This window comes from Lepidochelys kempii, chromosome 8 (genome assembly GCF_965140265.1).
Source record: "Lepidochelys kempii isolate rLepKem1 chromosome 8, rLepKem1.hap2, whole genome shotgun sequence".
Lineage (NCBI taxonomy): Eukaryota > Metazoa > Chordata > Testudines > Cheloniidae > Lepidochelys > Lepidochelys kempii.
The window spans coordinates 79568026-79584017 of NC_133263.1; the positions used below are offsets into that span (position 1 = coordinate 79568026).

At 41.1% G+C, this 15992-nt stretch overlaps 1 protein-coding gene across 2 annotated transcripts; it reads right to left on the reverse strand.

Moving 5' to 3' along the window:
* Positions 1 to 721: 721 nt before the first annotated feature.
* Positions 722 to 14548, reverse strand: DNASE2B (deoxyribonuclease 2 beta). Of its 2 annotated transcripts, none has more exons than XM_073358231.1 (6): positions 14433 to 14548; positions 9065 to 9242; positions 5871 to 5952; positions 4114 to 4275; positions 1799 to 1996; positions 722 to 1204 (listed from the first exon to the last, which is right to left on the reverse strand). In XM_073358231.1, exons 1-6 carry the CDS (start codon positions 14543 to 14545, stop codon positions 861 to 863), a joined length of 1077 nt encoding a protein of 358 aa, XP_073214332.1. In that variant the 5' UTR covers positions 14546 to 14548; the 3' UTR covers positions 722 to 860. The 2 variants fall into 2 exon arrangements, with proteins under 2 accessions (XP_073214332.1, XP_073214333.1); XM_073358232.1 differs by lacking the exon at positions 14433 to 14548 and adding an exon at positions 10756 to 10821.
* Between the last annotated feature and the right edge of the window lie 1444 nt (positions 14549 to 15992).

Below are 15992 nucleotides of genomic sequence, written 5' to 3' on the forward strand. Positions count from 1 at the left end.
GGCTTGACGAAGCCTTGGCTGGGATGATTTAATTGGGGATGGGTCCTGCTTTTGAGCAGGGGGTTGGACTAGATGACCTCCTGAGGTCCCTTCCAACCCTGATATTCTATGATTCTATGATTCTATGAACACAGCTACCACTCTGAAACCTGACACCTAGAGTAGAGCACCCATAGGGGGACACATCTCAAAGAACCATCGTTACTGCACAAAGTGAGTAACTTCTTCATGCACTAAAATCACCTCTGAAAAATTGAGAAATTATGGTTTGAAGTGTCTGCTTGCCTCCTTGTCTGTATTCAGTCATGTTTGTTAACTCTAGAACATGATCCAGGTCCCACTGAAGTCAGTGGAAAGACTCCCATTGACTTCAATGGCTTCATATTAACTTCACCTGAGCAGGCCACAGGTGACAAATATATACAGTAATGTTTATTATGTTCATTAATCCTGCAGAACCAAAACAGCTTATGGAGAGTGAGCTGGATTCTGTTCTCTCTTACGCCTCATCAACAGCATTGCTTACTAAGCACCAATCAGTTACATCTATGCGCGCACCAAAGGCAATTGGGTTGTGTATGTGTGACAGGCAGAACCTACTGTTGAAAAGGTCAGAGAAGGAAAGAACAGAGCTTGATTCTTAGCATCCTGATTGAGTTTACTGGGCTGGAAGCTAGAAAAAAAAACACACCAAATTTTTTACTTGTAAAAAGTTGAGCACTTTTATTGCAGAAATGATTCAAGAGACAAACATGGAACCTTACAATGCCATTTTTCAGAGCAGAATTGCACCTGAAGGGGAATCTCCATACTCTATGTAATAGGTGGGTACAGTGTTTGAGAACTGTGGTTCATTCATATCAGGAGTTATTACAGCTATGGTAATGGAAGATCATGTGTCTGAAAGCTTTGTAAATGTACTGATTCTGGGTACAAATGAAACCACCACTTCTCCAAGCCTGTTGAGGAGCACGGTTTAAGTCTCCAATGCACGTCCACAGATCTTCATATCTCCAGGAAACACACCATTTAGAATGATCATAATAGGAATGGAAAGTGGAATTCCCTGGTGTCTTAATGAGGTTTATGTTGTAGACGTGGTGTTGGAGAGAGCAGTTTGATGGAAGCTCCTGTCCATCATGCTGCCAGGATTCTGCTAACAAATCTGTCTGCAACTGTTGAGCCATCCAGGCTACGTAGATATCTGTGTAATTTCAGAAGATGTGGGAAAATGATGTTTAACAAAGACAACTGAACAAAAGTAGTTTGAAACAGTCTGACTAATATTCCCTTCCCCTCTCATTTTCTAAGCTCTCAATCTCTTAGTTTTTGAGATGTCAGTAGTCCTCCAACCACCTTAGAGTCTTCCAGAGAAGAGACAGCCTGAATCTCTAATGCAAGGAATAAGCAGGGAAAAGCAAGCAACCAACCAACCAAACACACACTGGAAAAGAAATCGTTCATACCTTCTTTGTACATGCTGAAGCAGCAAAAAAGAAATACACAAGCCCATCTTTTTCCTTTGAGTAGTAAAAGTAGAGTAGTTTTAAGAAGATCCCTATACTGAACACCTTACAATACAAAGTGCCATGCAGCTTTTCTCTTTGCTCTGTCTTGCTATTAGTATATCTCCTATTTTGTGTATTTGTTAGTGGTTTCCAAAAGTGTCAGTATTATGATGCAACAATGTTCCCTACCCACTGTTATGTTCCTGTCTGTGGTTGAACTTGTTTCCCTCCAAGAAAATGCTTTGTTTGTTTCCCAAGAACGTGTATTTGATAAGGACAGTTTTTCTTACCATCAACAAAAAAGTGTGATTTAGCAAAGTGGAGGAAGTTTTCTCCCTGGGCTGACTGGAGTTTGGAGAGGTGGCGCCAAGGGACTAGAGGCAGTGCAGAACCTACACAGAGCTTTTGCAGATTTGGGAGGTCAAGCTGAAAGATGTCAGGGATGGAGCAGTTGTAGATGTTTGGATTGTAGCATAACAACTGTTTGTCTGAACAAAACCAAAGACATTAACAAGTACAAGATTAGGAAATATTAAAGATAAGCGATTAAGTTCTAAAGTACGGTTCTAACCTGACAAGTGTAACTATAAATTTGGTGCCTTTTCACTCCTCACATCCTGTCTCTTTAGTATGTTCAAGGTCAGATTTACTGACTTTAGTGACAAAAAAATATTTCTACTGCTTTTTATTCCTATTAGCCCTGCAGGTCAACACAGCTGAGAGCGTAAGCTGGGTTCTATTTCCTCTTGTGCATCACCGACAGAACAGTGAGTGAAGGCCTCAGTCCTGCAGACACTTCACACACACAAGCAGGTCACATGTGTAAAGTTAAGCAAAGACATGTCTGCAGGATCAGGTTCCAGTCATTCCACCTGTGAAACCCCTTTCCCAGCAATAGGGCTGCAGAAGGGTCACTGTGGGTAGATCCACAAAAAGATGTAAGTGTCTAACTCCCACTGTAGGTGCCTAAATTCAAAATTTAAATCCTCAAAACCCCTGCTTTGCTGCTGCCTTATACTGTAGGTACCTATGTTTCTACTGGTAAAGTCTTCTAGGTGCCTAATTTCAAATAGCCAGAGCATTCACGCAGGATGTGGTCGATCCAGTTTCCCCTGCCGGATGTGGGGCAGGGACTTGAACTCAGGTCTCTTACTATCCAGGGGAGTTCCTTAATCAGTGGGCTATGGGGCAGTGGTGGGCCGCCGCTTCCTGCAGCTCCCATTGGCTGGGAACGGCGAACCGCGGCCACTGGGAATTGCGGGCGGCCGTGCCTGCAGACAGTCAATGTAAACAAACTGTCTCACGGCCTGCCAGCAGATTACCCTGACTTGGTCACATGCAGCCCACAGGTTGCCCACCACTGCTATGGGGTATCTGGGCTAGATGTTTCTCAGACCTTCCTGTTGAAGTTTGTACAAAATACTTACATATACATTGGGCCAGGGAAAAAGGGAGAATGGCTCTATAGCCCAGTGGTTAGGGCACTCACCTGGGAGACTGAGGTTCCAGTCCCTGCTCCAGTGATGCTGGGCTTAAGGGCACCACCAGTGGTTTTTGCAAGAAAGGACTAACCTGGCTTAGACACCTAAATCTAGGAGAGTGAATCCCATGTAGCAGGACGTGCCTCCTGTTAGCTGCCTAGCTCTCTTTGAGGAACAGGACATAAACCCCACCCATCTCCTCAGCATTTCCTATTTGCTAATTTATATAGTTTCTCCACTCCAACATGTTGGCTTTTGTGAATCCCATTCTTAGGTGCCTATCCCTCCCAAGCATTGTACAGGGAGCCTGGGCACCTAACTCAGGGCTGTGGATTCCAATAACTGGCAGGGCACCTAAAATTCAGGGCATTGAGACACTGAGTTTATGTCCACCTTTGTGGATCCTTCTGCAGCCCTGTTGCTGGGAAAAGGGTTTCACAGGTGTAACTGATTAGAACTTAGACTGTGATCCAGGGATGTAATGTGGTCTGCAGCATCTTTATCACTGAAGATGTGTGATCAGGAAAGAACAGAAGTTGACTTTCAGAATCCAGGTTGAGTTTGCAGCGCTGGTAATTCAGTGAGTCATCTCTCGACTTGTAAACCGAGCACACATGATATGAAAAGCATTGAGGGACAATGAACATTGCATCCCACAATGCTTTTTACAGTCACTTTTCAGCGCAGAATTACATTCTGAGATACCTGCCAGTAATCAAAAGATTTATTTCCATTTGTGTTAGTATTGATATTTTATGTGACAAAAGGTCCTCATATAAATTCCTGTCTTCCCACCCCTGCTATTACTACATGCCATATTTTACCTGGAGAAGAGCTCAATGTAGGTCGAAAACTTGTCTCTCTCACTGACAGAAGTTGGTCCAATAAAAGAAATTACCTCACCCAGTTTGTCTCTCTGATACCTTGGGACCAACACGACTACAACATTGCAACATATTTCTGATGTATCAGTGCTGTTACTCCAGCTCCAACAAGGCCCAGTGGTGTTTTAAATCATGAAGAAAGTTTAAATTATTATTATTATTAATGACCATTATGCATTTTTACAAAGCTTTACATTTTCAAAGCCCTTTACACACAAACTGAGGAGGAGGTTGTCATACCTATTTCTGCAAACTGGTTATATCTGAACGTTATACAGATGGCCATCTGTGCATTTTGCTTTCCGGTTGGTGGATATCCATAACCCTCCTCAGGAAATGGAGGGAACAGAGGGATGCTGTGAATCCCCCAGAAACCTTGTGATTTGTCCAAGAGCAGAAATCCTGTCAAAGTACAGTTACTGCAGATAAATTAAGAAACCCATCTAGGAAATACATAAGAACATTGTACTGTTCTAATACCAGAGGGCAATACAATTCAAGTTGGATGGTAATGTCCTATTTTAACTTTATTTATGCTACTATTATATATTACCTTAATAGATAATAAGTCAACAACACTACTTTGCACACCTACGGTGCCTCCCATTCAAGGATCTCTAAACTTTTCACAAATATTATTGCATTAATCCTCGTACCTCTTTTTGACCCTCGTACCTCTTTTAGACCCATTTTATAAATGTGGACTCCGAGGCATAGAGAGGGTAAGTGACTTGTCCATGGTGTCCCAGAAAGTTTGTGGCAGAGCTAGAAATACAACCCAGCTATTTTAGTTCCCATTGTATTGCCTTTCTACAGCATATTTTTTTCAAAGGATCCCAAAGCACTTTACAAACTATAAATACAGGAATCAGTTTACCTATCACCAAAGTGCAGCCATCTCTATGGAACAGAATCACTGATTCATGACAATGCTACATTACATGCTAGGAAAGAAAATGATTAATACATTCGCCAGTGGAACCTGACTGGAGCTGATCCCCTACTTCGGAAAAACACCATGGGATCTTTAACGAGCGCAAAGGCCAACACCTCCTTTCTACTTCCCATCCAAATTATATTTAGAAATCTAACAGCATAAGAATAATGGCATTGACTCTGTCTCCACATCATAGCACCTGATCCTCAGCCAGCCTGAAAGGGATTCATCATGTAAGAGAAAACTACAATGTCAACATGGTGTCCACCACCATTGAGCAAATCCCTCCCCAAGCGGGGCTTAGAGGAGGCAGCAGGTGGGGGGAGAAATTGGTCTCACAGCAGGCATACTGCCGTGGAGGCAGAGAAGAGACAAGGTTTCCAGGGACCTCATCACATCTGCAATCTGAAGATTTAGGGGAGTCGAAGACTCTGCTCATTCTACAGGGAGTCTGACCAAATCTGGCCCCCTTCCTCCTTGGAACAATTAGAAATTCACTGAGTCCCCAATTCAGAAACCACATAAGCATGTGTTTAACTTTAAGCATGTGCTTAAGTCCCAGTGACTTCAGTGGGACTTAACCACATGCTTAAGTCATTTCCTGAATCGTGGGCTCAGTTCCTTAACCTCCTATGGAATTTTCCATTGGTAGAGCAGAATTTGGGGGTTTGTATTTCTCATTCTGTCACATAGGATAGTTGAAAAGCTGTTGCTGTCCCAGCCAGTGTTGCTGGCAGCACAATGCGCAACTGGGCAAAGGGCAGAGTGTGGCTCTCTCCTTGCAAAAAGTGAGGAATATCAATTTCAGCGCCTGTGAGAAGGGTGTAAGGGCACTATAGATGTGGAGCTGCTCTATAGCACAGATGCCGTGAAGAGAAATCCAAAAAAAGTAGATACAGCATTGGCATGTGTTAATATTACCCACGCCACAAACACTACCACACAAACCGCTCTTTCGCTTTGGCCTAAACAGGGGTTTCATTTTCAATATATAGAGCTAGATAAAGACAGAAATTCTCATCCATAAAGAAAAAAGCAGAGAACAGAACTATCCCTGTACCTTTAGTGTGTCCTTGTTTCCAGCTGTAATGCTTTGAGTGAGGGACATCATCATTGTATATCACATAGACAGTGCTGTCGTTCTGCAGAGAAATATCCAATTTGTGACACATTAAATTCAATGAAAGGAAAGAGTATTTCTATTTGTAACAGAATAAAGAACTTCAGAGATGGAAGACTTTGGGATAAATTCTCCTCTCACACTGCTGCAACCTCATTGATTGTAATGGGGTTAGAACTGGAATAAATTAGAACAGAATACAGCTTTGAGATTTTGATTCTTTCATGTAATATGAAATGCAACCAAAAAATGCATGTTCTCCTGAACAGTAGAAGAGGCCTTCCCAGAGAGATGGCTAGGTCAGATATGTGCAACAACACGATTTGTAAGCACTTTATTGGGTAACAACCTGCAGTGCAGCTTTTTCTTTTTCTTTGCAATCTGTTGTTGATTTACAACCAGATGTTGGAAAAGTGTTTATCAAATGCTTGTTTAGGAAATGCAGCCATGCCAACTGTTCTTCTTTAGGAGGAACAGTCCTAACTTTAACAAGGCACACATATTCCATCCTGTCCTTCCTAAAAGTTCTCTTTGCCTAATCCAGTGGTTCTCAAATGACGGCCCACAGGCCGCTTGCGGCCCAATCAGCACACAGCTGCGCCTGATGTAACATCCTCAGGGCCATACAGGTAGTATATACTATGTGGATGTGGGCTGCATAACACACAGAGAGCTCCATATGCAGCCCACAATGGTAAATAGGTTGAGAACCACTGGCCTAATAGTTTTCAGTAGAGTTTAGAGGTGTTTTTCTCCCCATATCTTGGCAGAACTGAAAGATTAGTAACTATTGGCTACATTCTGGGATTGTAAACAGCGTCTTCCACTTACAAAGCACAAGGATAATGCAAATATTTGATTGACTTCTTGAAATCTCTCCCATACACAAATTCAAATAAACTAAAAATGTTAAAATAATGTTACTGGTCTAATCTGAACCCACAAGAAAAATGCAAAGACATAGCCAAGATTAACACTCAGTGTCTAATTCACCCCTTTGTGACCAGAGATGGGGGAAAGTGATGGTACATTCTCTAGATTATGGACAGTTGTGAAGTTACTCAGAATTATAGGACTAAGAACCACTGTGCTCAGAAAAGTAAGGAGGAAAATGTACATACTAGATTATATGGACAGCAAACAATAGTTACACACATAAAGCTTAATTCTGCCACCTATATTCAGGTTGAGCTTGATTCTCCACTTCCTTGTACCTTGTATAGTCATTTATATCTGTATATAGTGGGTGTAAGATGTTTGGATCTAATACCATTTTCAACCACTTTGCACAAGTCTAAATGACTATGCAAGGTGCAGAACAGTGGAATATCAGGCCCATCAAACAGTATGTTGCATTGCAAGTAGCCATATTGATTTCAGTGGGAGTACATGAAGATTCAAATACTGCTCAGCATGAGTAAGGATGACAAGACAGGACCCATAGGGACAGTGTAATAATCTGAATTTTGAATATCTTTTCTATTGGCAATATATTATTTATCATAATTCTTTAGTATTTGTATTGCGGTAGCACCTAGAAACCCATCATGGACAAGGAAACCATTGCACCAGGTGCTGTACAAATACAGTCCAAAAGACTTTTCCTGCCTGGAACTGGGCTCCCAGGAGAGCCAGCTGAGGTCACTCAATTAGGGCGAACTGCAAAGAATGGGGCAGACAATCCTCAAAACTGGTGGATATTCCAATACTTAGATTTAGTAAGCCAGCCCCAATTAGCTTCTGCTATACTTCACGGGTTACTCAGAAGTCCATAACACAGTTCCCTTAAAGTAACCCAGCCTCAGGCCTACACCTAGTTACCCAAATCAGATATAATGAGGATTAATAAAAATCTTATTTAATCATATAAGAGAAAAGGTTCTACCAATCCCAAAGGATTGGACACATTACCTCCCAGGTTAATGAATATTCCAGATCTCACCCAAATACAAGTTTACAGACAATTCTTATTAACTAAACTAAAATTTATTAAAAAAGAGAGAGTATGGTTGAAAGATCAATATACATACAGACATGAGTTCAATTCTTGAGATTCATATTCATAGCAGAGATGGTGAACTTCGTAGTTGCAAAGAGTTCTTTTAGAATTTAGTCCATAGGTTACAGTCCAATATCCAATATTATATTCAGGGTGTACCAGCTTAACTGGGATTTCAATCTTATGACTCAAACTTCCCCTGAGGTAGCTTAAGGAGATCTGAGATAAAAAGGATTGGGATCCAAGGGTCTTTTATACAGTTTTCTAGCAGCCACTTGACCGTACAGTCCTGGGTAAACAATAGGCTTTTGATGTAACCTTCTGTTTCCTAAGCACCACCAGTAATTAGTTACACAAATTAACATAAGGCAATTTATCCATTAGTTAGTCTATCACAAACTTCAAAGAGACATATAGACACTGACATTATTTCACGCAAGATTCATCTAAATATTAATATTCCATTTTGATTTCTGAATTAATAAGTGACAGACAGGAACTGTTTGTTTACACGGCTAACGTTTATGAGTACACACAGACAATTAGTATCACTTCTAACAATATTAGTTTGCATTTCAAAGTTCTAGCCAATCTAACATTGAATGGCCCTCATTACCATTCGCATACTTTCTAATATGACTTTAAAGGTTGGCTTTGGGTCATTCAGCCTGCAAACTGTTTGACCCTTTCTGGCCGTGTATTATACTTTGTATAAGATTTGTTGCAATTATATAACAGTGGTAGCAATAATGATTTGCATGATTATATTTTAATTAGACAATGTCACACTGTCCCAAAAAGCTTACAATCTAAGGAATCCTTAGCAATATTTAAACTGTGAAAGGTTTTACAACCCAGAACTTGCTCAAATACATAGGGCCTTCCAGTAAACCTGCAAGCAATCTGCCCTCCTCTATGAATGTTTTCAGACCTGTGTTGGTGCAGATCAGTCAATGTATTCCTCTTTTTTATTAATATGAAATATTTTAGTTGAACCTCATCCATCAGGTCACACAATGCTTATAAACACTTATTTTGGCTCAGTCACTGGTTTCATTTCATTTACATTTTAGAAGTGTTTTTTAAACTATAATATAAAGAAAATGTGTTAAAATGATAATAAAATATGCCTTGCCTTGGATTTATGAGCTTCATAAAGTTGGTTTAATGTTTGCCCCAGGGCACTCTGTGTCATATTGATCAGGAATTTACTCAACTGCCAAGCTTGCGTCAAAGAATCCATGTAAATGTACTCCAGTCCAGTCCCGGGACTCTCTTTTCTGATATACTTTGGTAACTTGTAAAGAAGAAACCTGAAACAATGAAGGATTATTAGTAATTATAAATCAGTCCATTGGGATGGATAAGCCATAGCCCCTTCTGCCTTGTGTCACATGAGAGATTTGAGTCAACAGGGCCTCCCGCAGAGAGAACTGTATCCATGAAAATAAACTTCAACTGAAAACATTTTAAAAGTATGTTTCAAAAATATAAAAATATGTAAAACAGAAACATATCCACAGCGTGAGTCAGTGTTCTGTGATTGCCATTGTGGATGGCAGACTTACACAGCTTTGCTTCAGCGGAAACAAAAGCCTTAGGCAACACTCAGCCCTAATGTAAGTGTGTGTAATTCCATTGAAGTTAAGGGAGTTAAATCCACTTACAGTGCGCCTGACTTTGGCCCTTAGTATTCTAGACACCCTGAAGCACATCCATTGCTATTTAGAATAGTTTGCAGTGTAACTCTACACTGAAAATTGACACTGTCTTATTCAACAATTCTGCTCTCTGTTTGTGTCACATCTGGTGACAGAAAATCTTTTTTATTGCTTTTTACATGTTAGCCCTTCAGAGCCCTAACACAGCTAAAACAGAATGAGCAAGATTCTATTCCTCTTTGTGGTTCATAAACAGAACTGTTCAGTAAGTTTCAATCAGTTACACCTGTGAAAAGGTGCAGAAGGCAATGGGGTTTCACAGATGTTGCTAGGAGTCTAAGGCTATTTCTACACTTGCAGAGTTTTTGCACTGTAAGTTTCATCAGTGATAGGGAACCGGTGAAAGTAAAGCACTGGTTTGTGTACTCACTTAATTCCTCAGGCATCAGAGAGTACTTCCATTACTGATGAGAACAGCACTCTAGGGCAGCTATTCCACAGTGCAGCTCTCTCCAGTTTGAAGATGGGTCTTGTGGGAAGGGGTGTGTGTGTGATCACGGGGCATCCTGGGTCCCTGCACAACCTCCTCTCCCCAAAGACTGATCAGCTCCAGTAGCTCAACATTGCTCCAAGCAGGAGATCGTTTGCTCCCTGGAACAGGCATTGTCACCTGGCCAGATAAGTGAGGACTTGCCAAGAAAACAGGAAGGGGAGTTCCAGGGGCTTTACAGGGGGAGGGGTGGATGTCTGTTTACCGGGCATCAGAGCAGCAGAGCTGCCAGCCAGAGTGGTCGCCTAGGCACTGGGGGAGATCCTCCGGAGGCTAAAAGCTGTGTAAATAGGAAGAATGTGTCTTCACTTGCACATCACTGCAAAAGCATCACCGGTAAGAGCTGTATGCCTCTCGTGGAGGTGGTTTTCTTTTTGTGGTGAAACTTCTGAGTTTCACTGCAAAAAGTCATTGGCAAGTGTAGATGCTCCCATGGTTTTTGCGCAAAAAAGGGACTTTTCCCACTTTAAATGGCAAAGTTATTGCCTGTGACTGAATTTTGAGTTAATAGAATTAATGTCTCCGCTCTTAACATTTTTTAGTGTGCTACTTACAAACTGAATATTTTAAATTACCATGTCCTTTGTTTGGACAATTATCAAGATACTGCCTAACCTTGGCTGCATCCTGGAGATGCTGAGTGCCTTCTGTGAGGTGCTGAGGGTCCCCAAATTCCGTTGACTTCAGTGGCCTTCAGGACACTAGCACCTTGAAACAGGAAATCAGCATCTTACATAATTTGACACCTTAGGTCCTGTTCCTATGAAAAGATTCCAGGCAGTATTCAAATGAATGAAGAAGAGGCACATTCTGCCCTCATTACAGATTACTGATTTTACAATCCTTTGTGCAGATTAAACTTTTATTGAGTACAGAGCAAGTTTTACACAAGTAAAGATTACAAGATTAGCTCCTAAATGTAATGTAAATACCTGGGGACATTTGACAACTTGTTCCCTTGAGACAGAGTTTATTCCAGATGAGTCTTGGGAACATAATTGTTGCCACAGTAAATCAGACAAGTGATCCATCTAGTTTAGTATGAAATGCTACAGAGGAAGGTGCAAGAATGCCAAAAATAAGCAACTATGGAATATTGTAGAATGAAACCAAAGATATTGAATACTCAATTCACCCTGCTGCTAACTGAATACTGTAAGTAGAATTCAGTACAATTTGTTCTATAGCACGCAATTGTCTTTTGTGCGATAGGAAATTTTATGCAACAGTTTCACTTCTGCTCCTCATTGCTACTTCATACCACACAAAATCGGAATCAAGTAACCCTTGAATATTTTTTTAGCAACAGGCCTGAATTACCAAAAAAGTGAAGTGTGTGGCCTTCTTGGTCAAGGAGCCATACTTCAAAAGAAATTTCCCACTTTTCCCCCCTTAAAAACTTGATTCTTTGTATCTTTGGACCCAAACTTGTAAACTGATCTACACGGGTTCACACTGATGCAGGAGTCCACCTTCACAGATCATTTTGCAGGGTTGGGGCCTTAGCTACTTGTCTCTGAACATTTAAAATGTCTTAAATTGTCATAGAATCATTTCATTGCTAACACCCATGATTGTGTAATATAAACAATATAACTGAATAGCAAAAATGTACAGGCCTAAGGGATATGATGTCTCATAAATCTTTAATAACAAGCACAGGAGAGGAATTTTCCTGAGCATCTGGACTCTGTAAGTTTATGTGTTTAGACATGTACAAATCCTACGCTGAAGGGAATGAAAAGTGATGTTGTCTTTACCGTGTTGACAGGCTGTGCTAAGGATCTGACCCTGCAAACATTAATTATTATTTTAATTATTGTAGCACCTAGGACAAGAGCCCATTGTGCTAAGCAAACACAGAACAAAGACAGTCTTATGAACTATGAAGCATTGACTTCAACGGCACTAGTCATGTGCCGAAAGTAAAGCATGTGCTCACGTGTTAGCAGGATCAGGGCCTAATTTTACAAGTATGTTACTTGTATCAATCTGTAAGAAATGACTCTTTTCTTTTTAAAATTGGTTGATGTTTATCGTTAGTGATCAGTGTTTCTAACAGTACTTGTTCCATTGCTAAGACCTGTGATTAGATTTATGAATAATAATAATAGTTAACACTTTTCATGGTCAAGGTGCATTATCTAATTAATCAGTTTAGTGATTTAACACTGTAAGCACATTGCTGCCAGTTACTGCTGCCAGTTCTAGTACTGGCATTTCTGGAGACTGACTGCCCCAAGTGACCTACAGTCCCAGAAGATGACATAGAATCATAGAATATCAGGGTTGGAAGGGACCTCAGGAGGCCATATAGTCCAACCCCCTGCTCAAAGCAGGACCAATCCCCAACTAAATCATCCCAACCAGGGCTTTGTCAAGCCTGACCTTTAAAACTTCTAAAGAAGGAGATTCCACCACCTCCCTAGTAATACATTCCAGTGTTTCACACCCTCCTAGTGAAAAAGCTTTTCCTAATATCCAACCTAAGCCTCCCCCACTGCAACTTGAGACCATTACTCCTCGTTCTGTCATCTGCTACCACTGAGAACAGTCTAGATCCATCCTCTTTGGAACCCCCTTTCAGGTAGTTGAAAGCAGCTATCAAATCCCTCCTCATTCTTCTCTTCCGCAGACTAAACAATCCCAGTTCCCTCAGCCTCTCCTCATAAGTCATGTGTTCCAGTCCCCTAATCATTTTTGTTGCCCTCCGCTGGACTCTTTCCAATTTTTCCACATCCTTCTTGTAGTGTGGGGCCCAAAACTGGACACAGTATTCCAGATGAGGCCTCACCAATGTCGAACAGAGTGGAACGATCACGTCCCTTGATCTGCTGGCAATGCCCCTACTTATACATCCCAAAATGCCATTGGCCTTCTTGGCAACAATGGCATACTGTTGACTCATATCCAGCTTCTCGTCTACTGTAACCTCTAGGTCCTTTTCTGCAGAACTGCTGCCGAGCCATTCGGTCCCTAGTCCGTAGCGGTGCATGGGATTCTTCCATCCTAAGTGCAGGACTCTGCACTTGTCCTTGTTGAACCTCATCAGATTTCTTTTGGCTCAATCCTTTAATTTGTCTAGGTCCCTCTGTATCCTATCCCTATCCTCCAGTGTATCTACCTCTCCTCCCAGTTTAGTGTCATCTGCAAACTTGCTGAGGGCGCAATCCACAACATCCTACAGATCATTTATGAAGATATTGAACAAAATCGGCCCGAGGACCGACCCTTGGGGCACTCCACTTGATACCGGCTGCCAACTAGACATGGAGCCATTGATCACTACCCGTTGAGCCCGACAATCTAGCCAACTTTCTATCCACCTTATAGTCCATTCATCCAGCCCATACTTCTTTAACTTGCTGGCAAGAATAATGTGGGAGACCGTGTCAAAAGCTTTGCTAAAGTCAAGGAACAACACGTCTACTGCTTTTCCCTCATCCACAGAGCCAGTTATCTTGTCCTAGAAGGCAATTAGCTTAGTCAGGCATGACTTGCCCTTGGTGAATCCATGCTGACTGTTCCTGATCACTTTCCTCTCCTCTAAGTGCTTCAGAATTGATTCCTTGAGGACCTGCTCCATGATATTTCCGGAGACTGAGGTGAGGCTGACTTGCCTGTAGTTCCCAGGATCCTCCTCCTTCCCCTTTTTAAAGGTGGGCAGTAGATTAGCCCATCCTCTCTTTAATCACAGAACAGCACTTTCCCACACTCTGCTTGTCAATATGCCTCAGCCTGGATCCATCTGGAGAGGGTTCAGTTTTATTTTTCAATCAATTCTTGGCCACTGAGCTGATATGGCTACGGAAGGGGGTCAATTCACGCCAATGTTTTGTTATGATACAGACACCTATGAGGACTGGCCTAAGACTGAGATAATAACAAAGAGTCCCAACTTTCCTACTTTCAACCAAGTTTCCTAGCAGTGAAAAGCCACTTTCGCAACAACTCACTGTAATCTGGGTGCTACCAATGTTGCTTGAAATGCACCTGACTCCCAGAGGCTTGCCATAAGAACACAGCTTGCATGCTCACTTTGATCATAGGAAATTAGGTTTTTTTTGTCAACCAATGATCATTTTGTAGTTAGTCATAATGCAATGATGAATTAGTTACAATGAAATTCAATCAGATTTCAGTAATCTACATTTCACTCGCCAGACATAGTTCAAAGGCTACCTCCAAAGTAAAAGAGACTGAGACACAAATTTATATGCATTACAGTTCTCTGATCCATCTACTTAATGATTTTACATTCCAAAACTTCTCCATACATGTTCTTTACCTACCAATCAACCGGGTCACCATCTTCACTTCTGCAGGAAATTTCAGCTGCCCACAGGGACCTGATGGAACAAAATAACAGCAAAAAAGCACAACTCCATAAAGATCCTGCAGTCATTTCTGGTCTCAGCTCTACAGAATGAGCAAACTGTAGATTTTAAAAGGAGAAGTTGTTTTGTGAAGTGCATTTCTCTTGTTTGATTCAGTTTCAACCCCATCAGCCCTCAACACAATGTTTCACAGCAATAAAAACACATTTCCCAACCAGCTGCAGTGCTGCAAAGCACTAGTGTTCTTATGAGATGCTAAGCTATGGGGTCGTTCCCTTTTCCAGTACTATTTCTGCATACAGAGCATTGGCTCTCTCATCTGGTATTTGGTGCACAAAATGTGGATAATACATATTTTACATTTTGAAGAGATTGTTAGGTTTGGCTGACCTCTCCTATTGTGAATCTTTTTTGCATTTGATTGGACCGGACCCCCTGGATTCTGTAGCCCTAACTTTGGTAGAAGTATGAATTCAGTTCTGGATCTGAACTTTGAAACTTGGGTCTCTCTTAAATTTTCTGGTGGAGTCTTTTGTCTGACAAAGCCAACGCTGTTCTCACACCTGTCTGCAAGTACCTTTGTGGTAGGACAGCTGTGCACTGTTTCAGAATATAATAAATAATAAATAATAATACTTAGCTCTTATATAATTCTTTTAATCAGTAGATCTCAAAGAGTTTTATAAAGAAATATTGTTACAGCCATTTTACTTTTATCAGCTATTCTTTTACTCTACCAATTTCATATAGCCTAATTATGCCACACTGTGGACCAAATTCTCAGTCTCATTAATGAAACCTCATCTTTAGCCTTCTTCAGATCTTATTGTTCAATCAGACCAGCCACCAGGAGAGTTTTGACATTATGTCTTCTAACGGTCAAGTTACAGTAGTGGCTTTTCTCAATTCAGTGATTTTTGCTTGCCCTGTCCTTTTCTTGGTGTGAGTGCTACTATACCTAAGACTATGTCTACGGTACAGAAACTACACCACCATTGCTATGTTGGCATAGCTATGCTGGCATAAACCCATAGTGTAGATGCAGCCTAGACCAATGGAAGGGGTTTTTCCATCCCTGTGGGAACACTACCGCTCAGAACAAAGTCTATATTGACAGAAGCACTTTTCTTTAGACAAAGCTACTAACTGGGGGTTAGCTGTGCCTACGGTGATCAGGGGTGTGGTACTGTCAACCTAACTTTTAAGTATAGGTCAAGCCTCAAGGATGAGTCCCTGATAAATGTGACTCTTTAGTTATTGTCACTTACTGTGCATGCTGACTAGGTGTTTAGAATGACAGAGCTAGAATTCAGTGACATCCACATCATCCAATGTATGCAATGTACATTATCATGTTATTTGTCTTCTTAAATCAAAACTATAGAACAATTTACTCTGGATATCTGCAAACAATTTATTTCATCATCTTGTCATGTGGTAAATGTCAAGACGTATTGTGGTAGCATCTAGAAAAAGACTAGTATAATGCAGCATATTTATTCTGGATAAATCACA